General features: G+C 39.5%; 2 protein-coding genes and 1 pseudogene across 3 annotated transcripts; 2 read left to right on the top strand and 1 right to left on the bottom strand.

Annotated features, from left to right (window-relative positions):
* Window positions 1-1,203: 1,203 nt before the first annotated feature.
* On the top strand, window positions 1,204-9,617 carry TOMM20L (translocase of outer mitochondrial membrane 20 like). Its single transcript, XM_028101622.2, has 5 exons — window positions 1,204-1,339; window positions 1,462-1,505; window positions 2,379-2,460; window positions 8,455-8,597; window positions 9,564-9,617. Exons 1-5 carry the CDS (start codon window positions 1,204-1,206, stop codon window positions 9,615-9,617), a joined length of 459 nt encoding a protein of 152 aa, XP_027957423.1.
* On the top strand, window positions 4,441-5,540 carry LOC114207658 (putative protein FAM10A5 pseudogene; annotated as a pseudogene).
* On the bottom strand, window positions 9,169-22,977 carry TIMM9 (translocase of inner mitochondrial membrane 9). 2 transcript variants are annotated; one of them, XM_028101637.2, is made up of 5 exons: window positions 22,864-22,977; window positions 20,445-20,529; window positions 11,646-11,710; window positions 11,173-11,268; window positions 9,170-10,200 (listed from the first exon to the last, which is right to left on the bottom strand). In XM_028101637.2, exons 3-5 carry the CDS (start codon window positions 11,682-11,684, stop codon window positions 10,066-10,068), a joined length of 270 nt encoding a protein of 89 aa, XP_027957438.1. In that variant the 5' UTR covers window positions 11,685-11,710; window positions 20,445-20,529; window positions 22,864-22,977; the 3' UTR covers window positions 9,170-10,065. The 2 variants fall into 2 exon arrangements, with proteins under 2 accessions (XP_027957443.1, XP_027957438.1); XM_028101642.2 differs by lacking the exon at window positions 20,445-20,529 and having other exon boundaries at window positions 9,169-10,200.
* Window positions 22,978-23,383: the final 406 nt, after the last annotated feature.

The following is a 23,383-nucleotide window of genomic DNA, read 5'->3' as shown; positions in this document are numbered from 1 at the left end:
AGTGAAGGATGGGGAGGGTCTGGTAGCATGCTTTTATCAGAAGACCAACTAGTCTAGAAAAAGATCCTTTGGAGCTGGACTAAACTCGTTACCAAGATTCTGAACCAATGAACAGAACTCTCTTCTGTTCATGATTACAATTGGGTTTTGACACTAGACCAAGTTCCCAAATAGAAGCCTGAGGAAGGAACATGAGAGTACTCAAGAAAACAATTTTATGTAACTTACACCTGTTAACTCTTAAACTGTGAAGGCCTGGGGCTGCTTCTGGGCCCTGATGGCAATCAAGCAGTAATGAGCATCTTGCTAGCACACACTAGTAATATCAGTAAATTGTAAAGACCGGTTGATTAGCCTAATACAAAAAGAGAAATTATTTAGTTCTTTAGGTCCTTACCTAGCTTATGCCTTCTCTGTGGCTTAGGAGAAAAATCAAAATTCTGTATTTGGGGTCAGTCTTACCTCCATTCTTCCCTGGGGTGTTTGAATAAAGCAAATATCAGCAACACATCTAGGCTAGTAAGCATCATGGGTCTCTCGGAGTTGATTTTGCTCTGGGACCTTTGGCTGTCAGGCCCAGGCCAACAAATTCACTCCCCCCTTCCCCTCTCCCGGGGCTAATATTGTTTCCAGACTCCTCTTTCCTCCCGCTATTGAGCTAAAGTGGTTGGGGGCTTTGGATGACTGGGTTCTTTCCAGGTGCCAAGGCAGACCAGGTTGGGGAGCACGGACTAGCTGTGTTCAGGTGCTCGGTGGGCAGTGCTGCGAGCTAGGAGAAGACTGAAGATAGGAGTCAACTTCAATCTGCAGGAGAGGGAACAGGGGCTTATGGAGGATCCAGTTCCAGCTAACCAGATTCCTGACACACTGTGATTTGCCTGAATGGGTGTCGTCGGCACGGGGAAAGGAGCGCGTTTGGGGAAGGGGTTCAGAATTTGGAGTGCGACAGACCTGGTTCGAACAGAGCTCTGCTACTCGGGGGCCTGAGACCTAGTCCACACGTCCTCCCAGACCCTCGATTTCCTCCTCACTCGGCCGGCCGCGGGACTGCGCGTCGACGCGCCGCTCCGCACGCCTGCGGCCGGGCGCACAGGAAGCCCCAAGGCCGGCATGGGCGCCGCGCCGACGCCCCCTGCCTTCCGGCCGGCTCCTCGCGCTCGCCGGCCAGCGCCCAACGCTCGGCTCCTAGACGCCCATGGCCGGATGCCCTGCGTCCGCACCGTCCTCGGCCTCCTGGGGGCTCTGGCGGTCTGTGGCGCCGTCGCCTTCCTCGGCTACTGCGTTTACTTCGACCGGAAGCGGCGTGGCGACCCCGTGTTCAGGCGCCGCCTGCGGGACAGTGAGTGCGACGGCGACGTGGCTGGGCGGGCGGAGGGCCCGCCCACGGGCTTGAGGGCTTGGCGGAGCCCACGCGGGCGTCGGGATGGCTCCCGAGCAGCACGTGCCGTGTTGTGTTTGCAGAAAGAAGAGCCCAGCAGCAGAAGGCTGAGGGACGGGGCGCCCAGGTGAAGTGCTTAGCGACACCGAGGTGGCGTTATAGTGAGTAACCGCCCGGCCCGTGCAGCGTCTGGCTGTGCCTCAGGGGCCCCTGGCTGGTCTCTGAGCAGGCATCAACTGCCGCCTCTACCCACCCGCGCCCCGCCCGGCTTACATTCGGCCTAGGTGTCGTTTTTATTGTGCGCTTGGAAAAGAAAGGGAAGGAAGGAAGAACCACTTGGAATTATGAAATGGCTCATCCCATTTTAAAAAGAGAATTCTTGGGGACAGCAAACACAAAACACAAAAACCTTCCAGCTATAACAGACTGAAGCTGAAGTGACTGGCAGGGGAGTTGATAATTTTGGGTCAAGGATTGTCCATTCTGCCTACCTTTAAAGACCAGCCCTGGGCATGGTACCAATGATGACGCCATCCTGTGACTCTGGTCACCTTCCTGAACCAGGCTGAAGCAAACCACAGCATGCTTCTGAACACTCAACTGCCCTGCCAACCCCTCGCCATGCCCTTTGCCTGGTCGACAAACACTGCTAAAACCCTAGGCAAGAAAATAATTTTGCACCCTACAAAACTAGGTGTGTTGTAGTTAATTACAGTAGGATTACTGGTATGTGTACTTAGGAAGCTGGGTAAAATACACATGAGAGTTATTACAAGCATCTCAACTCAATTTCGATATGCCATGGTTTTTTTTTAAATTGCCTGAAATTTTAATTCCATCTTAAGTTGTTTTAAATATTATAAAGAAAAATTGTGTTTATCATACCTTGGATTTAGAGATTAGGTTCAAGATATGCTGTTTTAAGTAAAAAATAAGTTTGATCAGTAACCCTATACCTTACATTCATTACTCATTTTTAAATATTTTGTGAATCTTTTAGTTGTGGGATCCAGCAAAGAATGAAGAATTGCAAGAACTTTTTCTGCAAGAGGTACAAATGGGACAACTTTGGTTATCCAGAGGTGAGAATGTAAATACTCTTTTGTAAGCGTATATATATGTTGAAAAAATTTTTGATTGGTATTTATCTGTCAAAAAACTTGGGGCACTTGGGTGGCTCAGTCAGTTAAGTCTCCCAACTCTTTTTTTTTTTTTTAAAGATTTTATTTATTTGATAGAGACACGTGAGAAAGGGAACACAAGCAGGGGAAGTGGGAGAGGGAAAAGCAGTCTTCCTGTGGAGCAGGGAGCCCGATGCAGGACTCCATCCCAGGACCCTGGGATCATGACCTGAGCCGAAAACAGACGCTTAACGACTGAGCCACCCAGGCGCCCCACACCTCCTGACTCTTGATTTTGGCTCAGGTATGATCTCAGGGTTGTGAGATTGAGCCCCATGTTGGGCTCCAAGCTGAGCGTGGAGCCTGCTTAAAATTCTCTCTCTGCCTCTGCCCCTACTCACCCCCACTCTCTCTCTCTCTCAAAGAAAAAAAAAAAACTAGCTAGATGTGTTAACCAACTTGCTTTTAAAGAGATTTTTCACTTGGTCACACTGTTCATCTCATATTATACATAGCATTCAGGTTTCTGTGTCAGTCTTGGGAATGTGCAGATGGAGAAGCAAAGCCAAATACAGTAATACTTCATTTATCGTCAGGTAAAATTCTAAGTAAATGACTTTTCCAAATGACCAAATGTTTTATGAATCAAAACTTAAAAAAATTTGAACTGTTTTATAAAAAATTTCCTGCATTCTTAGAGTATTCTTAACACAGTAATTACTTACTTTGATGATGAAATCATTATAAATGACCATTCTTGTACTGTGTCTAACGTAGTGATGTCTGTAGGGACTACCTTGGACTTAATGGCCATCAACTGTATTTTGAATTATAATTTATCCCCACCTAATTCCACATAGTTTTGAGAAGGCTTCACAATATTGTTAGGTAAAATGTTGGTAGATAATATAAATATTTTGTAAATGCTGTATGTAATGATAATGTCTTTGTTCTGGTGTTAATCCCTGGAAAGGAAAATAATTTGTTTTCAGGCTTCTTTTGTAAGGGATGAATGATGTTGCTGGATAAATGAGCATGACACCCGTTTATGTATCTTTTTTTCAAGTGTTGCAAATTTCCTCTCATCACAGCGCCTGTAGCTGTTTCTGCTCTTTTGTCTTTTTTGAAAAGATTTTTCCACCCTGCATTTAAGAGGTAGCGTCCTCCAGAATTTATGAAAACAAAGTCAAGATCCTGGACAACTCATAGCAATACCCAAGAATTTTACTTTAATTCAGTGGCTTAATACCATGATAAAGGTTTTGAGAAATGAAAAAAAAATAGTCATTGTACATTACTCATTATAATTTGATGTTTTAGTATTTTATTCAATACTAATCTTTTCTAATGGGAAGTTTTATAAACGGGCTAAAAATATCTTAAAAATGACAAAATGGGGGCACCTGGGTGGCTCAGTCGGTTAAGTGTCTACCTTCAGCTCAGGTCATGATCCCAGGGTCCTGGGATCGAGCCCCACATCAGGCTCCCTGCTCAGCCTGGAGCCTGGTTCTCCCTCTCTCCTCCCTCAGCCCCCCCCACTTGTGATCTCTCTCTCTCTCTCAAATAAAATCTTAAAAAAAAAATGACAAAATGAATAGTTGGAAATGACTTAAATGATATAAACAGGAGTGATTTTATACAAGGTGGTAAAGCATAAACTTTAAGAACCTTCATTTACTCAAACTTCTTTGAAGGTTCTGGGAAGAGTCCTAGCAATTTTGTATTCATAATTCTATATTCTTTTTCTTAAAAGGGCCTGCTGGATGCCTGGCTGGCTCAGTCAGTACAGCATGTGAGTCAATCTCGGGGTTGTAAGTTTGAGCCCACATTGCAGATAGAGATTACTTAAAAAAAAAAGTGCCCCCCCCTTCCACACGATCACGCTGAGCTAGTACCTGGGCCTGGAATCAGGCCACAATCTCAGCCACGCCTGCCGCCTGCCACTGCCTCTGGACCATGGACCCCTGCAAAGTGAGCGAACTTCGGGCCTTCGTGAAAATGTGTAAGCAGGATCTGCACATCGAGGAAATGCGCTTCCTGTGGGAGTGGGTGGAGAGCATGGGAGGTAAAATACTGCCTGCCACTCATAAAACTAAATCAGAAGACAATCTCAAGGAAGAAAAAACAGATAGTAAGAAGGTGGAGGAAAACATAAAGACAGACGAACCATCAAGTGAGGAAGGTGATCTAGAAATTGACAATGAAGGTGTGATTGAACCAGATACTGATGCCCCTCAAGAAACGGGAGATGAAAATGTAGAGATAACCGAAGAAATGATGGATCAGGCAAATGATAAAAAAGTGGCTGCCATTGATGCCCTAAATAATGGTGAACTACAGAAAACCATTGACTTGTTCACAGATGACATCAAACTGAATCCTTGCTTGACCATTCTCTATGCCAAGAGAGCCAGTGTCTTCATCAAATTACAGAAGCCAAGTGCTGCCATTCGAGACTGACAGAGCTACTGAAATCCTGATTCAGCTCAGTCTTATAAGTGGCGAGGGAAAGCACACAGACTTCTGGGCCATTGGGAAGAAGCAGCACATGATCTTGCCCTTGCTTGTAAACTGGATTACGATGAAGATGCTAGTGCAATGCTGAAAGAAGTTCAACCGAGGGCCCAGAAAATTGCTGAACATTGGAGAAAGCGAAAACATGAAGAGCTAGAGATCAAAGAATAGAAAGGGTTAAGAAGGCTCGGGAAGAACATGAGAGAGCCCAGAGGGAGGAAGAAGCCAGACGACAATCAGGAGCTCACTATGGCTCTTTCCCATGTGGCTTTCCTGGGGGAATACCTGGTAATTTTCCTGGAGGAATGCCTGGAATGGCAGGGGGGATGCCTGGAATGGAAGGAATGCCTGGGCTCAATGAAATTCTTAGTGATCCAGAGGTTCTTGAAGCCATGCAGGATCCAGAAGTTATGGTGGCCTTCCAGGATGTTGCCCAGAACCCAGTAAATATGTCAAAATATCAGAGCAATCCAAAGGTTATGAATCTCATCAGTAAATTGTCAGCCAAATTTAGAGGTCAAGCATAATGCCCTTCTGACAAATAAAGCCGTTGCTGAAGGAAAAGCAACAATCACCTAATGGATGTTGCAGTAATACAAACCAGTGTACCTCTGACCTCATGAAGAAAGCTGGGGGGCTGTGAAGAGAATCCCTACCCCTCTGCCCCACGTGCAACTGAAACATTCTATAGTGGTTTGCCATTAGGGTATTCATTCAGATGTTTTCCTACTAGGAATTACAAACTTTAAACACTTTTTAAACTTTAAAAATATTTAAAAACATTAAAAGGGTGTGTTAGTCCCTAAAAAAAAAATGCCCCCCGTCCCCCCCCCCCCAATTATATAAACTAGACGCCTCACAGGGTGCCTGGGTAGCTCATCGGTTGAGGTCTGAATCTTGGTTTCCCCTTGGATCATGATCTGTGTCCTGAGCTCGACCAGGACTAGAGCTCTGCGCTCAACACGGAGTCTGCTTCAGATTCTCAATCAATCAAATTTTTTTTTTTGAAGATTATTTATTTGACAGAGAGACAGCGAGAGAGGGAACACAAGCAGGGGGAGTGGGAAAGGGAGAAGCAGGCTTCCTGCAGAGCAGGGAGCCCGATGCGGGGCTGGATCCCAGGACCCTGGGATCATGACCTGAGCCAAAGGCAGACGCTTAACAACTGAGCCACCCAGGTGCCCCTCAGTCAATAAAATCTTGAAAAAAAAAAACTGGGGACCTCACAGAATTAATTCCTCTGGATTAATTCCTAACTGGATACTGCTTGGACATAAGGGCAATTAAAATAAAACCCTTTTGGCAGCCACCCAGGTGCCCCTATTCTTATTCACTTTAAAAGCTTTCATGTAAATAGTTCAGTTAGACTTAGAGGTGAAGATGTTACAAATACTGAGACTATTAAAAAAAATTGCAAACTTGGTTTTTAAAATTTTTACCTCTGGAGCGCCTGGATGGCTCAGTTGGTCTGTCTTCTGCTCAGGTCATGATCCCAGGGTCCTGGGATGGAGCCCCGAATCCAGCTCCCTGTTGTGGGGTGGGGGTCTTCTCCCTCTCCCTCTGCCCCTCTTCCCTGCTTGTGTTCTCTCTCTCAAATAAAATCTTTTTTTTAAAAAATTAAATTTTTACCTCTTAAGGGTGATTAATTAGCTCTTTAAGGGTTATGTATGCCCATATTTTACTTAATGGAGTTCTCATCTTGGTTGCTTATTTAAATCCCCACCATGCCCCAAACCAATTAAATCAGAATCTCAGGTGTCAGTATTTTTTTAAAACTCTTTAGGTTATTACAATACACTGTTTAATGCAATAATTTTTCACCTAGTTTTCTGTAATCCTTTTAATTTTCTCCACTCCTCTGCGCTACATCCCCAATTTTCATTACTTTGCTGTCAAGTAGTATAGTCCCATAGCCATCTCAATTGTGGTTACGTCTACATAGGACCATAGAGCCAGTAATTTTGACTGAAATTTCTGATTAGCTGATTTATTGGTTGACTTGATCAAATTGATTATTGTTTTTGTCACATTAGCTCTATCATCCTGAGAGGAGTCACTATTTTTTTAAATTATTTATTTGAGAGAGAACAGGAGAGCATGAGCAGTGGGGAGGGTCAGAAGGAGCAGCAGACCCCCCACTGAGCAGGAGCCCGATATGGGACTCCATCCCAGGACCCTGAGATCTTGACCTGAGCCAAAGGCAGACGCTTAACCAACTGAGCCACCCAGGTGCCCTGACAGGAGGCACTATGTTATCTTTCTTTAAAAGGTTCAATACGACCAAAGTATTTTGACCTAATGTGTCATCTCCATAAAGCTATAATTTTATTAATTTAAAATAAACCTTTTAGGGCCACCTGGGTGGCTCAGTCGGTTGAGTGACTCTTGGTTTCAGCTCAGGTCATGATCTCAGGGTAGTGAGTTGGAACCCTGCTCTGTGCCCAGTGGGGAGTCCGCTTGAGATTCTCTTTCCCTCTGCCCCCTACCCCCTGGCTTGCGCTCTCTCTCTAAAATAAATCTTTAATAAAATAAACCTTTTAGTGAAACACTAGCACAGTATTTCATCTAAATATCCTTCTGATGGTTTTTCAGTTTACACTTAATACAAATCTGGGAAGCAGTATTTTCTGTCCATCATGCACTTTTCAGATGACCACGTATTTCAACCAATAAATGGGAAATTATGTAACACCTGAAGAGAGGCAGCACACTGTGGTCTCAAGGTTCAGAAAATTAAGTTCAGTTACTAATTTTGGCATTAATTAGTTCTGAAAATTTAAATCATTTCACTATCTTTGCCTCAGTTTCCTGGAATGAAGTAGTGAGACTGATTCCATGTTTAAATTTAAACAAATTCTATGATTAATTTCCATAGTACATAAATTTTCATTCTTTATAGCCAGTCATCCTAAAATTCATCTTAAAACTTAGAAATCAAAGTTCATAAATCTCTTTTCTTCCCCTAGCTATTTAATTCGTGTTACACTAAACCCTGTTTCAAACTCTTTGATAATACAATGTTTTTTTAAAGTCTTGTTTAGCCAGAATATCAGGTGTTTCCTTTATATTTCAGCAATCACACGTGTAGAGTTAAAGATAATCTATCTCCTATCAGTAACAGCAGAAAACAATCTTTAAAATAAACAATACCCCCCTCTTGTGAACCCACATTGTAGAACATGAACGTTTCTAAAGCAAAAGTGCACTTTTTAATAGTAACTTGGGTCATAAAATTATTCATCTTGCAGCTTGATCACAGTGAATCTAATTGGCAGTTCAACATTTTCCCCATTTATAGTCTTTACTCTTTTTAAGACTTGTTTAGTCTGTAGTTTGATACGCTTTTTTTTTTATTTCAATACTTGTTTTCTTGGTAATTTGTGGAATGTTTATTTGGAAGAATGTTAACATTTTGCTTTAAACCTTATCAATCTGTTTCAGGAGAGCATCAGTTGGGTGTTGAACATCTCAGCAATGCCCTTTTAGTGTGTGGACAACCACAGGAACTTCTGAAGGTTTTCAAACACACACTCCCGCCTCAGGTATTTGAGCTGCTGTTACATGAGATTCCCCTTATTTGCCAGGTGAGCACATACTTAATTGTCTTTGCTAAATGTAAATAACAGTAAATAACCATGTTAGGCTTGATTACATAAAAATGGCAAAGTTTGTGCGTGGGTGGGAGCTTTAAATAAGTAAAATTTCTGAATTTTTGGTTGCTTTTCTTGCCTTATGATGAAACAAGCTTATTTTTCATTTTCCTTTAACTACAGTGAATTGTATATTTTGTTGAGTCTTATAGATGTTTCAACATTTCAGCTTTAAAGGTAGCACTGTTAATATTTTGTCTTTGTACCTTCAAAGACCTAATGATTACTAACTGTAATGTCAACAGAGGCCTGTAAGTTAAACGGCATTGTTAGTTAAATGATGCAATAGCTTAAAAATTAGATGTAATACAGAAAACCATCATTTATCAAAGCAGAATAATACTTTTGGCTTCAAATATGACAAAACATAGAAATCACTTTGGTATTGGAAACATAAGCTAACTTAAATTCGTGTTCTCTTAAGTGCAAGTTTAGATTGGTACCAAATGAAATCTACTCAGAAGCCAATTTACTAGTGGGTATTAGTCTACTTAACATTTACCAAATTTCTTGGTATATTTATGCATCAACTAGAATTCCCTGCAGATGCTTGTATTTGTTTTAGGATTCATTTAGCCGTAAGACACTACTTTAACTTCAGTTCACTTTTTATTGCACTGTTCACACGTCATGGATGAGAATACACCGTATAATGTTGGACTGAGAATCATTCATGTTGGACTCAGCTTTTGAACAAAACACAAAACACAGTCTCCACTAGAGCATACTAGTCAACTCTTACACATTCACAAGGTAGTCTCAGATGGGATGTTTCCTGTAGACATATGAAAAATATGGCTAGGATACGAATGTATAATGGCCACCCTGACACAAGAAGGGAGGCAAGAAACGATCGTGCGTTGAAATGATTAGAAAGTAACTATTTTATGTATTTACCAGCAATTTGAGGCAGACATGAATGAACAGGAATACCTGGAGGATGATCGTGATTGAAAAACATTTCAACGTATCCACAGTCCAGTCAGAATACTATGGTACTATATATATAGTATAAACAACTGCTCAGTGATATTTCCATTTATTTTACTTTTAGTAATAAAAAGTTCTATCTCATACATGATTGAACACATATTTTGCTTTAAAATTAACAGTCACAATTGAAGAAACAATGGTTTATTTTTCTAATGAAATTACCAAGCTGCTGAATCTTAAGGCCTCAACAAATGTTCCATCTTATTATTTTCATTCAACAATAAGACCTCCTATTTTGATTATTCTCGGTAAATAGCAATTTTGTTTCTCCAGTTGTTTCCATTTGCCAAAGTTAGGACAGTTTAATATGGTGGATACTGCTTTCAGGGGATTCTATCAGATGAATCCTCATTTCCATCACAATAGCTGCTGGCAATCGTTCATCAAAAGTCCATCCATTAGGACTTCTCTATCGTGGTTGGCCAAGAAGTCCTGCTTTGGCTGCCAGGGCTTCATTCTGCTGAATATGATATTCCTGAAATCTCATGGATATTCTCTGTGTCATTTTTAAATATTTCTGTAAGCAATGTTCGGAACAGGTGGTCTAGAAATAAAAAGAGAAGATCCAAGAGGCAACACAGAAATACTAATTTTTAAAAAGTGCACGTACTCTAAATGAACAACCAGTGGGTGCTTTTCTTTTCTTTGAATAGATGAGAACTAAATGGTATGAATGAGTAGCAAGTCCATATAGCTTTCAATTGTTAGTAGTTTTATCCATTTACAAGAATTAATATATACTGAATGCCTACCAGTTTATAAGCACTAAAAACAATGGTATATCCCTGACTTTTCCATCCCTCATTCTGATTGTTAAAACATAGGCCCAGGAATAAGTTTGTTCCTTTTTAATGAGAAACTCCATTCCGCACATTCTTAAATTTCAACATTTCTTTTTAACAAGAAGAATATTATACTTAGCATTTTTCAAGCTTTGTCATTTATTTAACAAGGACTTGTTGATTGCTAGTTATATATTCTTGGCATGAATGTTGACCAACATCTTACACTGGAGGAAGTTTATGTCACTTTTAGCCAATATATAAATGTTTTGATGATGGTATTAAAAGTTAAGATTTCTCATAGGACTGAGTTTTCAGAGTCCACCTATGCAATATGAGCCACCATATTCAAGCTCTGCTTTTTCCAAAATTAACGTGAGTTGTCAGGGTCAGATAGAAGAGCCATATCAGGTTTCTCTAGCTAGGCCATCTTGACTGAAAGCTAATTAGTAAGAATCTTTCTTTGCTACGGAACAATAATTCAGCAAGCCCTAGGCATCTTACTAAAAAAATCTGCCATGCTACAGTATATATGACAAGCTGTCATATTAAATTTGTGATCATTAACTTCAATGCCATGGGGCCCTGACTGCTTCAGTTCCTCTGAGCAATGGAACATATTAAGTAATCCAAATTCCTGTAATAACTAGGAACAAGGGAAATGGTTAGAGGCATCCCATTTCTATTGTTTATGACAGGTTTAGAGAATTCTTAGTAGGCAACACTTTTCATACCTCTTCAGGTTTTACTTCTCTTGTTGTGAAGTCTTTAACGCAATCCAAAAAGCAGGTTTCTGTAAGTTTATTGTAGGTTCCAAGAAATTCCTTAAACTACGAACAAATCAGAACATTCTTTAATATTTGGTTTTTTAAAGCAAAGATGTTTTGAAACTTTAATTACTGATGTTTTGTATTTGGGGAAAATACCCTGTAATACTTGAAATCAACAGCTCTTTCACTAACTCAAATGGGTATAATATGACCTGTATGGTATGATCTACAAAACATAGTCCAATTATCTAGTTGAATATTTATTCGTTCCTGGATATCTGTCACATTATCTGAAAAATAAATGTTTCGTATCATTTAAAATCCATTTTTGGAAATGAAATATGAAGTTATTTTGTGAGATCACTGACTGACATGGTTGCACCCAGTTAGCCTTAAATTTTTTGCAAAATTCTTTTTTGTTATTTGTAATACCTTACCTGTTTTATCTGATCAGATTCTGGTATTTGTGCAGCCATATTCTATTGGTATGTTTATTAGTCACCTGATTTAAAAATTAAGAAAAAGTCTGTCAGTCTCTGAACAAATATTTTTAGGCTAGCTAAAAAGTTAGGTAATTAAAACAAGAACAGTTTATGAAAATAAATGAAACAAAACTTACCTGAAATTGTTTTTATTTTATAAATTTCTAATGGAGTATGTAATTATATCCCCCTCTCCACAATCCCCTAGGTCATTAATGGCAACAAAGAACACTACAGTTTACAGAATTAGATTTTTTAATGCTGGCTATAGGCTCCAAAGTCCCCCTCTATCTAAATCTCCAGTTTTAAGACAGCTTGCTCTATTACCTTGCAAGTTTACTTGTTAAAGCCTCGTTCCTATAGGGCTTTAAGGGAAACCAAGAGAGCTCTTCCTACAAGTACTTAACTATTTTAATGTAACTTTGACCTGTGATAATAATGATTCTTTTACTATCTCTACAGAAATACAAAGTTTCTATTAATTGTTAATGAACACCATCCACGTGGGGCGCCTGGGTGGCTCAGTCGGTTAAACTCAGACTTACTTCGGCTCAGGTCATGATCTCATGGGTTGTGGGATCAAGCCCCATGTGGAGCTCCGTGCTCGGTGGGGAGTCTGCTTGAGATTCTCTCTCCCTCCACCCCTCACTGTCCCTGCCCCCGCCACTCCCACAGTCTCTCAAAAAGAAAAAATCATAAGCAAAAGACATTAATAATACAGTACTGTAAAAAATCTGCATATAAGTGGACCTATGTAGTTCAAATCTGTATTGTTGTTCAAGGGTCAACTGCGTATGTTTTTACCATATAAACTACCTGAAAAATACCATCAATTAACTGAAGGTCACAATTTTTCAAGTACTGCTGTGCTATTATAAAATACCACTAACCAGTCAAAGAGAAGATTCTATATTATACAATGCAGTTTAGGACTTGTGCTTCTGAAAAGATGGAGCAAGAGATGTGTTTTTCCCTATTCTTCAAACTAAGTACAACTAAAAACACTGGACATGACATAAAACAAACATAAGACTTTAAAAAGGTGGAGAGAAGAAAGTATATTGGCCAGAGCCCTTGGGACCTGAGAAACAAAATAGTGGGGAATTTCTCTTTCTCTTGTTTTTGTCTCCTCTATCACAGAGTTAGAGCTGAAGAAGCCAGCAATCTGCGAATGCCAGTGGGCACAGTCAAAACCCCCCATCTGCCCAAAGCTGGCCCTCTCTAGCCAAAGGGCCAGGAAAGGGGAAGCCTGTAAGATAAAAAACTTTTAAACAATAACTGTGTACTCCACGCAAACAAAAACACTGGCCTGTATCCCCCATCCACCCACATCAACATAAGCTAAGTTAGGAGCCTAGACTTCCACCCTCACTAAGCTGTAATGAGGCACTCAGTCCCCCACACTTCAGAGAAGGGAGATTAGGAAGCAGGGACTTTCATCCTTACTGGGCATTAATGAGGGCTCCCCCAAACCCAACAAGTGTCAGTGGAAACAACATGAAGAGCCTGGACTTCTACCTCAATTGGCAGTAATGGGTTGCCCTTCTCTCTTCCCTCTGGGTGGTGTCAAAGGAGGCCTCTTTGAGATTCAAGGCTTGCATTACTGTCCCGTGGTAATGAGTTCACATATCCTCTTCTGGTGTCAGTGGAGACCATGTGGGGAGCAGTAATGAGGCACTCCAGTCCCTCTCCAGTCCCTCATACCAACGGAGGCCTGCTGGAGAGCCATAACTCCTACTCTTGCCCAGCAGTACTGAGGAGCAGACCACCCCCATATCTTAAGTGACAGAGTGAGGCACCTGGACGTCTATCCTGCGTCTAGTAGTAATGAGGCAGCATGCCCACTCCCTTACTTCTGCTAATGAAACAGTGGCAAAAGGAGCCAGCTAGAAAAGGTTTAAACAAGATCTAGAGCCTCATAACACAGTATGCAAAATGTAAGTTACAATAAAAAAAAAAAAATCATCATACCAAGAACTAAGAAAATCTCAGACTGAATGAAAAAAGATAATATATATCCAATATTGAGATGACAGATTTCGAATTATCTGACAAAGATTTTAAAACGGCTATTATAAAAAATACCTCAATGAGTAGTTATGAATATGCCTGAAACAAACAAGATATGAGAAGAACCAAATGGAAATCTTAAGAAGTGAAAAATTAAATAACCAAAATAAACTGAACAGATAGAATCAATAGAATGGAGGACAGAGGAAGCAATCAGTAAAGCAGAAGACAGAAAATAGAATTAATGAATCTGAATATTCAAACAGAAAAATATAATGAAAAAAATGAACAGAGTACCAGGAACCTATATGATGTAATAACAAAAGATCAAATATTTGTTTCAACAGAGTCCTGGAAGAAGAGGAGAAAAGACCAAGGCTATAGAAGTACTGGAAGAAATAATGGGTGAAAACGTCCCAAATTTGGCAAAAGATAAATTTATGCATCCAAGAGAAGCTGAATGAATGCCAAAGAGCACAAACACACAGAAATCTACATCAAGATAAGGCACAGCCAAGCATCTAAAAACTAAAGACAAAAATTTTTGAAAGTAGCAAGTGAAAAAGTAACATCTTACCTACAGGGGAAAACAATTAGGATGACATCAGTCAACCCAGAACCTGCATCCAGAAAAAATACACTTCCTTCTCAAATGAAGAAAATTAGAATTTGTTGCCAGCTGACCTACCTTAAAAAAAGAATTAAAGTTCTAAACAGAAAGGAAATGAAAATAGGATACTTGGAACATCAAGAAAGAGGAAAAACAGATAATAACAAATATGAGTAATTACAGAACACTTTCCTTCTCTTCTAAAGTGTCCTGAACTGTTTGACAGTTGAAGCAAAAATTATAAAAATGTCTAATGTCGTTTCAAATGTATATTAATAAATTGGTAAAGGTAAAGGAAGGTAAGGTTTCTACACTTCACTGAAACTGGTGTTGACACCATCAGACTGTGTTAAGGTATATAAATATCATGAAGTAACTAGAGCAATCACTAAAAAGGATACATAAGGAAACATACTCAAAAATACTATAGATAAATCAAAATGAAATTCCAAAATATATTCATGTAATCCACAGAAAGGCAAGAAAAACAGAAGAGAAAATAAAAAATAGCAAATTTAAGCCCTAGTAAACAATTACATTAAATATAACTTGGTGTCAATAATCAATTAAGAGAGACTGGTAGAATGGATTAAAAAACATTACCAACTATATGCTGTCTCTAAGAAAAAATTTTTTTTTAGGATTTTATTTATTTGACAGAAACACAGTGAGCGAGGGAACACAGCAGGGGGAGTGGGAGAGGGAGAAGCAGGCTTCCCGCTGAGCAGGGAGCCTGATGTGGGGCTCCATCCCAGGACCCTGATATCGTGACCTGAGCTGAAGGCAGATGCTTAACGAATGAGCCACCCAGGCGCCCCTCTCTAAGAAATTTACTTCGAATATAATGATACAGACAGGTTGAAAATAAAAGGATAGAAAAAGATCTATCGTGCAACCAATCAAAAGAAAATAGTGGATATATTAATATCAGACAAAGTAGATGTCAGAGCAAAGGAAATTAAAAGACAGAAAGGGACTTAAGGATTAACCTACCAAGAAAACACAGCAATCTTAAATGTACATGCACCAAAGAAGAAAGTTGCAAAATAGAGTAGAACTGAAAGGAGAAAGAAATAGATACAGCTGGGGACTTCAACACTCCTCTCTCAACAATCAGTAGAACTAGACAGAAAATTTACAAGGATATAGAAAAAAAAATACTATCAACCCACAATCCACATTTATAGAACATTTTACCCAACACCACAGAATACACATTTTTATCAAGTGCCCATGGAACACAGACCAGGATAAACCATATATCCTGGGCCATAAAACTAGCCTCAACAAATTTAAAAGAATTGAAATTATACAGAATGTGTTCTCTGACCACAACAGAAACAAACTGGAAATCAGCAACGGAAAGATAACAGGAAAATCTCAAACATTTGGGAAATAAACTACTTCTAAATAATCCATGGGTCAAAGAGGAAGTCTCAAAGGAGAAAAAAATCATTGAACTGAATGAAACTGCAAATACAACACATCAAAATTTGTGGGACACAGCTAAATCAGAGCCAAGAGGAAAACTGACAACTAACTGCATATAATAGAGAAAAGTAAAGGTCTGAAATCCACAATCTAAACTTTCACTTCAAGCACCTAGAAAAAGAACAGAATAAACCCAAAGCATGTAGAAGGAAGGAAATAATAAAGAGCAGAAATTAATGAAAATGAAAACAAGTGCAACAAAAGTCAATAAAACAACGAGCTGGTTCTTTGAAAAGATTATAACAGACAAGCCTCTAGCAAGAGTAATAAAAAAAGAAATCACATTATCATTATAAGGAATGAAACAGGATACATCACCATAGACTCTGCAGACATCAAAAGCATAATAGCATAACAAACACAGACCTAAAAATCCTTGACAAAATAACAGCAAATGTAATTCAGCAATATATAAAAATAATTATACATCTTGAGTAAGTGGAGTTTACTCCAGAGATGCAAGACTGTTTCAGTATTTGGAGAAAAATCATGAGATACCATATCAATTGATGCAGAAACAGCATTTGACAAATTCAACACCCATTCGTGATAAAAACTCTTTGAAAATAAGGAAAAGAGAACTTCAATTTGATAATGAGCATCTACAAAAAACTAGTTAATGGTGAAAGACTAAATATTTTCCCCTAAGATTGTGCGCAAGGCAGGGTATCTGCTCTTACCACTCTTAATATACTGCTGGAAGTTCTACCCAGTGCAGTAAAGCAAGAAAAGGAAATTAAGACATACAGACTGTAAAGGAAGAAAATAAAATTGTTTCTCTTTGCAGATGACATAATTGTGAACTTAGAAAATACCAAGGGATCTACAAAGAAACTCAGAACTAGTAAGTTCAGGAAAGACAGGATACAAGATAAGCGTGCAAAAAATCAATTCTATCTCTATATACTTGCAGTTAACACTCAAGACAATGAAAAGTACAATACTATTAACAATCACTCAAAAAAAATTTAGGGATAAATCAAACAAAGCATGTACAAGACTTGTATGCTGAAAACTACAAAATGCTGATGAAAAAAATCAAAGACCTAAATCAATGGAGAGACATTGTGTTCACGGATTGGAAAATAGCTAAAACAAATTAAAAAAAAAAAGAATAAAATGGGGGAAATCAGTCTACCTGATTTTAAGACTTATTACAGAGCTACAGTAATCAGTATTGTGTGCTATGGGTGGAGTAGCAGACACATAGATCAGTAGAACAGAACAGAGAACCCAGAGTTAGAGCCACACAAATATGCCCAATTGATTTTTATTTTTTTTGTTTTTTTTTTGTTTTTTTTAATTTATCTGACAGCGAGAGAGGGAACACAAGCAGGGGGAGTGGGAGAGGGAGAAGCAGGCCTCCTGCGGAGCAGGGAGCCCGATGCGGGGCTCGATTCCAGGACCCTGGGCTCAAGGCAGACGCTTAACAACTGAGCCACCCAGGCGCCCCCCAAATGATTTTTAGTAAAGGGGCAAAAGCAATGAAATAAAGGATAGCCTTTTCAACAAATGGTACTAGAACAATTGTACATCCAAAAGAAAAAATTTAACCTCAAACTAAGTCTTTCATTTATATATGACTTATATAAAAATTAACTCAAAATGGATCAGGAACTTAAATGTAAAACATAAATTTATTACAATTTATAGTGACAGGGCGCCTGGGTGGCTCAGTCATTAAATGTCTGCCTTTGGCTCAGGTTATGATCCCTAGGTCCTGGGATCGAGCCCCACATCAGGCTCCCTGCTCGGCCACGAGCCTGCTTCTCCCTCTCCCGCTCCTCCTGCTTGTGCTCCCTCTCTGGCTGTCTCTCTGTCACATAAATAAATAAAATCTTTAAACAAAAACAAAAAAAATATATATATAGTGACAGCACCAAATGATGGTATGTGGAAAAACTGGATCACTCAGATATTCCTAGTAGTAATGTAAAATTGTGTGCTACTCCAGCAAAGAGGTTGGCAGTATCTTAGAAACTTAAACATGAGGGGTGCCTGGGTGGCTCAGTTGTTAAGCATCTGCCTTCGGCTCAGGTCATGACCTAGGGTCCTGGGATCGAGTCCCGCATCGGGCTCCAGCCCCCAATCGGGCTCCCTGCTCAGCGGGAAGCCTACTTATCCCTCTCCCACTCCACTGCTTGTGTTCCCTCTCTCGCTGTGTCTCTGTCAAATAAATAAAATCTAAAAAAAGAGAAAGAAAATTAAACATGCAACTAGCATATGACCCAGTAATTGTATTCCTTGGCATTTATCACAGAGAAATGAAAACTTATGGGGGTCACACAAAAACCTGTATGTGATTGTATACGGAAACTTTCTAATAGTCAAAAACTGGAAACAACCCAAATGTTCTTCAATAGGTGAATGGTTAAACTGGTACAACAGTACCATGGAATACTACTCAGCAATAAAAAGGAATGAATTATTGATGCACAAAAATTGGATAAATTTCTAGAGAATTATGCTGAGTGAAAGAAAAAAGCCAATTCCAAAAGGTTATATATGATTTATATAACATTCATGAAATGACAAAATTAAAGAAATGGAGAATATTAGTGATTGCCAGGGATTAGGAGGGGATATAGGTAGGAGGGAAGTGAGTATTGCTATAAAAAGGCAAAATGAGAGACTTCTGTGATGGAAATGTTCTGTATCTTGACTGTATCATCAATATCTGGGTTGGGATAGTGTGATGTTTTGTAATATGTTACCATTGTGGAAAACTGGATAAAGGGCACAAGGTATGTCTGCATTTTCCCTTACAACTGCACGTGAATCTACAATCTCAAAATAAAAAGTTTAATATAAAAAAAATGAAGTTGCCCAGCTGTCTAATCCCTGCCCCAGAACAAGATTCAGTGGGCAGTGTAGGAAGTGTTAGCAAACACTCAAACTAGAGTTCTTTCGGCTTCTCACTCAAAAAACAGCCTGAAAATATCCAAGAACTGGTAAGGTAACTTTTGTGAAAACAGGTGTTAAATGAAACAGTTTTGCGGGAACTTAAAAAAAATATATAAGGGTGATTACCCTAACGATACAAATGTAGTGATCCGAAGGGGCACCTGCACCCCAATGTTTATAGCAGCAATGTAGACGATAGCCAAACTATGGAAAGAGCCCAGATGTCCATCAACAGATGAAGATGTGGTCCTCCCTCTCCATTCCCCCTGCTTGTGTTCCATCTCTATCAAATAAATAGATAAAATCTTAAAAAAAAAGTGCATTATGGAACAATAGGCCTCTAGCTGAAATGACAAAAGTTCATCCATAAGACCGTGATCCTTTTTGAATTGTGTAGTACATTCACTGTACTTTAGGACACTGGTGTTTCCACCCTCACACCAAAAACGGTAACAGATCTGATTTTCTTACTTATAAGAACCTTAGAAATTTGCATGTTCACTGACTGTGATGTCAAAATCCCGTTCTTTTTCCTATTCCTTTCATTTCTTCAGGTTAAAATTAATATATAATCACTTTTTAACTAGAGTTCCAGAAAGGCAGAAGGTATGGAATCTTTAAATGTTAAGTTTCAGAGACTGGTAACACTGTGCTGACTCTACCCCACTTGCCCCTTAGTATACAACTCATGGTGACAAATGATGGTTGTTATTGAGAAGTCTTTGACAACACACAGATGAGGAGTGCCGCAGATGTTCTTGGTATGAATCTTATTTAAAAATTATTTTCTTGGGGGGTGCCTGGGTGACTCAGTCAGTTGAGTGTTGGACTCTTGGTTGTGGCTTGGGTCATGATCTCAGGGTCATGAGATCAAGCCCCATATCTGGCTCCATGCTGAGTGTGGAGTCTGCTTCAGATTCTCTCTCTCTCTGCCCCTACCCCTGCTTGTGTGCATGTTCTCTCTAAAATAAATGGATAAATAAAATCTCTAAAAAAAAAAATTTATTTTCTTGGTATTATTTTTAATATAGTCATTAATAGTATATATCTCTTCCTTTAATCATATTATGAGTAATATTTCTTGATAATTTGGAAAATAAAATAGTTCTATTCAATACCCCTGTTAACATTATGATTTTTTCTCTAGTCATTCAATTATATATATATATTTTCAAATATCTTCCCAGACCTATAACTGAACTAAGAGCTAACAGTTTTCTCAAGTCTGTCTAAGTCTCCAAAGCTCTTCTGTGTAGTCACCAATACCAAGATTATGGTATATTTAATTATAGGCACTTGTTCCTAGAAAATATTGGAGATAATTGAGTGAATGATTTTCATATTCAGTTGCTAGTTTGGGGTCTTCTAAGTCTTGGGGCATTCTATTTTATAGTTAATTAATAGTAAATTATGCTGACTGACAAAGTCCAACAGCCATACAAACCACCTGATGATGAAACAGGTAGAAGCAATGTGGCTGCCCTCTGATTTAGTCCTAGTTTTCAGCTATTACAGCAAATGTCTGTTACTGTAGAAACAAATATCCTATCAGAGGTTACCTTATGGTTATATCCCTGAAACCTCCAGAGGGAAGGAAGGGATAAGAAAGTTCTAGAATCTCTGGCTTAGGTCTTGGGAATGATCATAACAATGCTAAGTTATTTCTGTGTCAAACAAAATATGTAATAAAACTAGGGAACTTAAGATAAAGAGAAATCTTATCAGTCATCAATTCAAACCTTTTCTGATGCATGAGTTTCCTTTTGTTCCGGAAAATTAGTTGTCCAACCTTTGCTTGAATGTTTCTAATGACTGATTTCTTACCTGAAAAATAAGGGGATTACAATTTGACTGCTGAGGTCTCTTCAAGCTCTAAAGCTATTTGACAAAATCTAAACTTCTGTTGGCTAAATTGTTTTCAGTAAGTGAAATTAGTTTCCTCAGTCTATTCTGAGGTTACAATTCCTTAGCATATGTGTTATAGGTATTAAGAAGTACTTAGCATCCTAATCTTTCCAGGTAGTATGTTTAGATAAACACACAAGGACAAACAATTCCCAGAAATTTTTGAAAGCAAAAGAAAACAACCAAAGGACTAGGAGGTGACGGGGGAGATGCCCTCCATTTCTTTTTTGGAATCATATGCAGATTTGTACCAGGTCTGGAGCCAAAATTCTAATTCTGTTCAAACTTAGTTTACAATAAGTGATTCTTCTGATGTCCTTGGCCATCACCACGATAACTGACCCTAGTCTCTGCATGACTGGTACTGGTAATTGATAATCTTGTGAGTCAGGCAAGGATCATGAATGAATGATAAAACTACTGGGTGAAAGGTGGTTGGGGAAGAGGATATATCCATGGTCTCAAAGTACCTCCATAGGTTACTTATCACCAAAGGAAACCAGTCCCTTTACACTGGGAAGATCTGGCAGTCACCACCATAACCAATAAAGACACAGTATCAACTATGTAGTATTCTTGCCAAAAATGTTTGATCTGATTCTGATCATGAGTAAATAACTAGGAAAATCCACAATGTGGCACAATTTGTAAGACAAGTAGGATAGTCTTTTTAAAAAGTTAAAGTCATAAAGAAAAGGGGTAGAAGGCTGTTCTAGATTAAGTGACTAAAGAGTCATGACAACAATGTGTGAAGTTTCGACCTTGAATCAAAAAAAAATTTTTCTGCTTTAAAAATAAAGACATTTTTGGGATAGTTGAAGAAATCTGAATGTTACCTTGTTAGGTGTGATAATCTTACTGTGGCTATGTAATAGACTGTTCTTAAGGAGATACATGCTGAAGAAATTAGGGTTAAAGGTCATGTCTGAAACTTACTTGCAAACCAGGCAGCAAAAAAAGTGTATCTATTTATACATGTATATATGGAGGTGTAAGAGTGGGAAAGAGGAAGTAAATAAAGATGTTAACAACACAAAAGACATATAATTTTGTGAGACATATTTTTTGTTTCAGGGCTATCATTGTCTTTGATAGGTCAGATGTCTAAATTGATCTGAACTTGTCTGACTGATACAAAATATGGCTCTGCCTCATGTCCCTTTGCTTTAGATTATTTGCAGCAGGTTTAGTAAGTTATGTCTGATTAACTGGCAACCCCAACTCAACTTACTACTAATCAGGGCAAAAAAGACTTTTGAAAGATTACTGCTTTCGGGTTTAAAGCATCCCTTCCAGGCCTGAAGGGTGAGCCTATGAGCACTGGACTAGATGGGGGCGAGACTACTTGAGTTTTAACCCCAGGTCTGATATGAAAGGGGTTTGTAAGATCCAAATCAAATCATTTATTCGAGTCATTTTAGTAAGTTTCTATGCCTACCCTCAGACCTTAGAGACTACAGAGGGAAGGTCACTTTTTCTTTCATATTTAAGTTTCACCTAGAAAATAAGGGAGTTAAGTCATCTTCAGAGTCTCTGACATTGTTATTGTATCTTTTAATTCACCTACATTATAAAACAAATTGTGAAGGAACAAGTACCTAAGAGCCCAATAACGAAGGGAGAAATGTAACTGACATAAGATATAATTACAGAATTACTGAAATTTATCAAGAATTAAAAGGTTCTGCAAAGCTGAGCCCCTAAGGTCCCTTTTAATTCTAAGGTTTATTTTCTATGAAAGTAGACAGATGAGATGCAGAAATAAACTGTTATTTAACTTTACAGATTACATTTTTTTTTGATTTAAAAAAAACCCTTTAGTAATGCGTAAAGGGAAACGTCTAAACGTCCTCAGAAATTAGCAGATCAGATAAGGGGTGTGGGGTCATGGCATTCTGTCTAGAGACGATTTTTCAGTTAAAGGAGGGTCTCCTGTCTGTGAGCTCAAGGTCACCGCGTGGATGCTTTACATTTAACTCACTGTTCCAAAACAAGATCCCTACTCCCCAAACCCGGATTGGGGGTGGCTCAGAGCTTCAAATTCCGACCCTCGCCCCAGTGATACGGTCTCCGGGCAGCTCCCCAACCTGCTCTGGGGACGCGCTGCCGGTCTCCGCAACAGGCCCCCCCCTCCCCCCAGTCCAACGTACTCGCGGCGGCCTCCTCCAGAGATCCCGCCACCTTCCCAAAGCGTAGCCTGTTGCCCCCCGCCTGGGAACCCCAGATTCTAAGGGCAGAGAAAAGAGACCATACTTAAGCACAAGCTCTCGCATCCGACACCAGTGCGAGGTTGGGGGGCTGCGCTGCCAGTCGAATCTAGGGGCGGAGGGTCTGGGTCAGGGCGGGCACCGCAGCCGCTGGATGGGAGAGAACACGTGGGAGAGGCGATGTCAAATAGCCCTTAGACTTTAAGACGCGGATTCGTTACAACGCCGCGAACTCTGGAGGAAAAGCCGCTCTCTCCAGTGAATTCTACAATTCTCTAAGGATTAAATTTTGTAATTGTATGCTTAGTCAGTGCTCTCTATTCCTGACTTTCACACCAACAACGACCCGAATCTGTCGAGAATTTTTGTAAAACTAATTTACTTAGTCCCAGGTCCCTAACGGTCTCCAGGAGCTACACTGTAAACAGTCCCTAGTCAACAGGAGTGGTATTCCCAGTTAGGTCGGAACCTGTGCAGGCCTCCGATGAGAACCTCCAGTTTTATTCAATGTTTAAGTCTTGTGGGGCAGTGTACCTCTTAAAAAAAATAAAACCAAATTCGCACGT

The sequence above is a fragment of the Eumetopias jubatus genome, unplaced genomic scaffold (assembly GCF_037043125.1).
Source record: "Eumetopias jubatus isolate StellerSeaLion01/CBP00866 unplaced genomic scaffold, mEumJub1_p1.0 scaffold_7, whole genome shotgun sequence".
Classification (NCBI taxonomy): Eukaryota; Metazoa; Chordata; class Mammalia; order Carnivora; family Otariidae; genus Eumetopias; species Eumetopias jubatus.
This window is presented reverse-complemented; position numbering and strand designations above follow the sequence as displayed.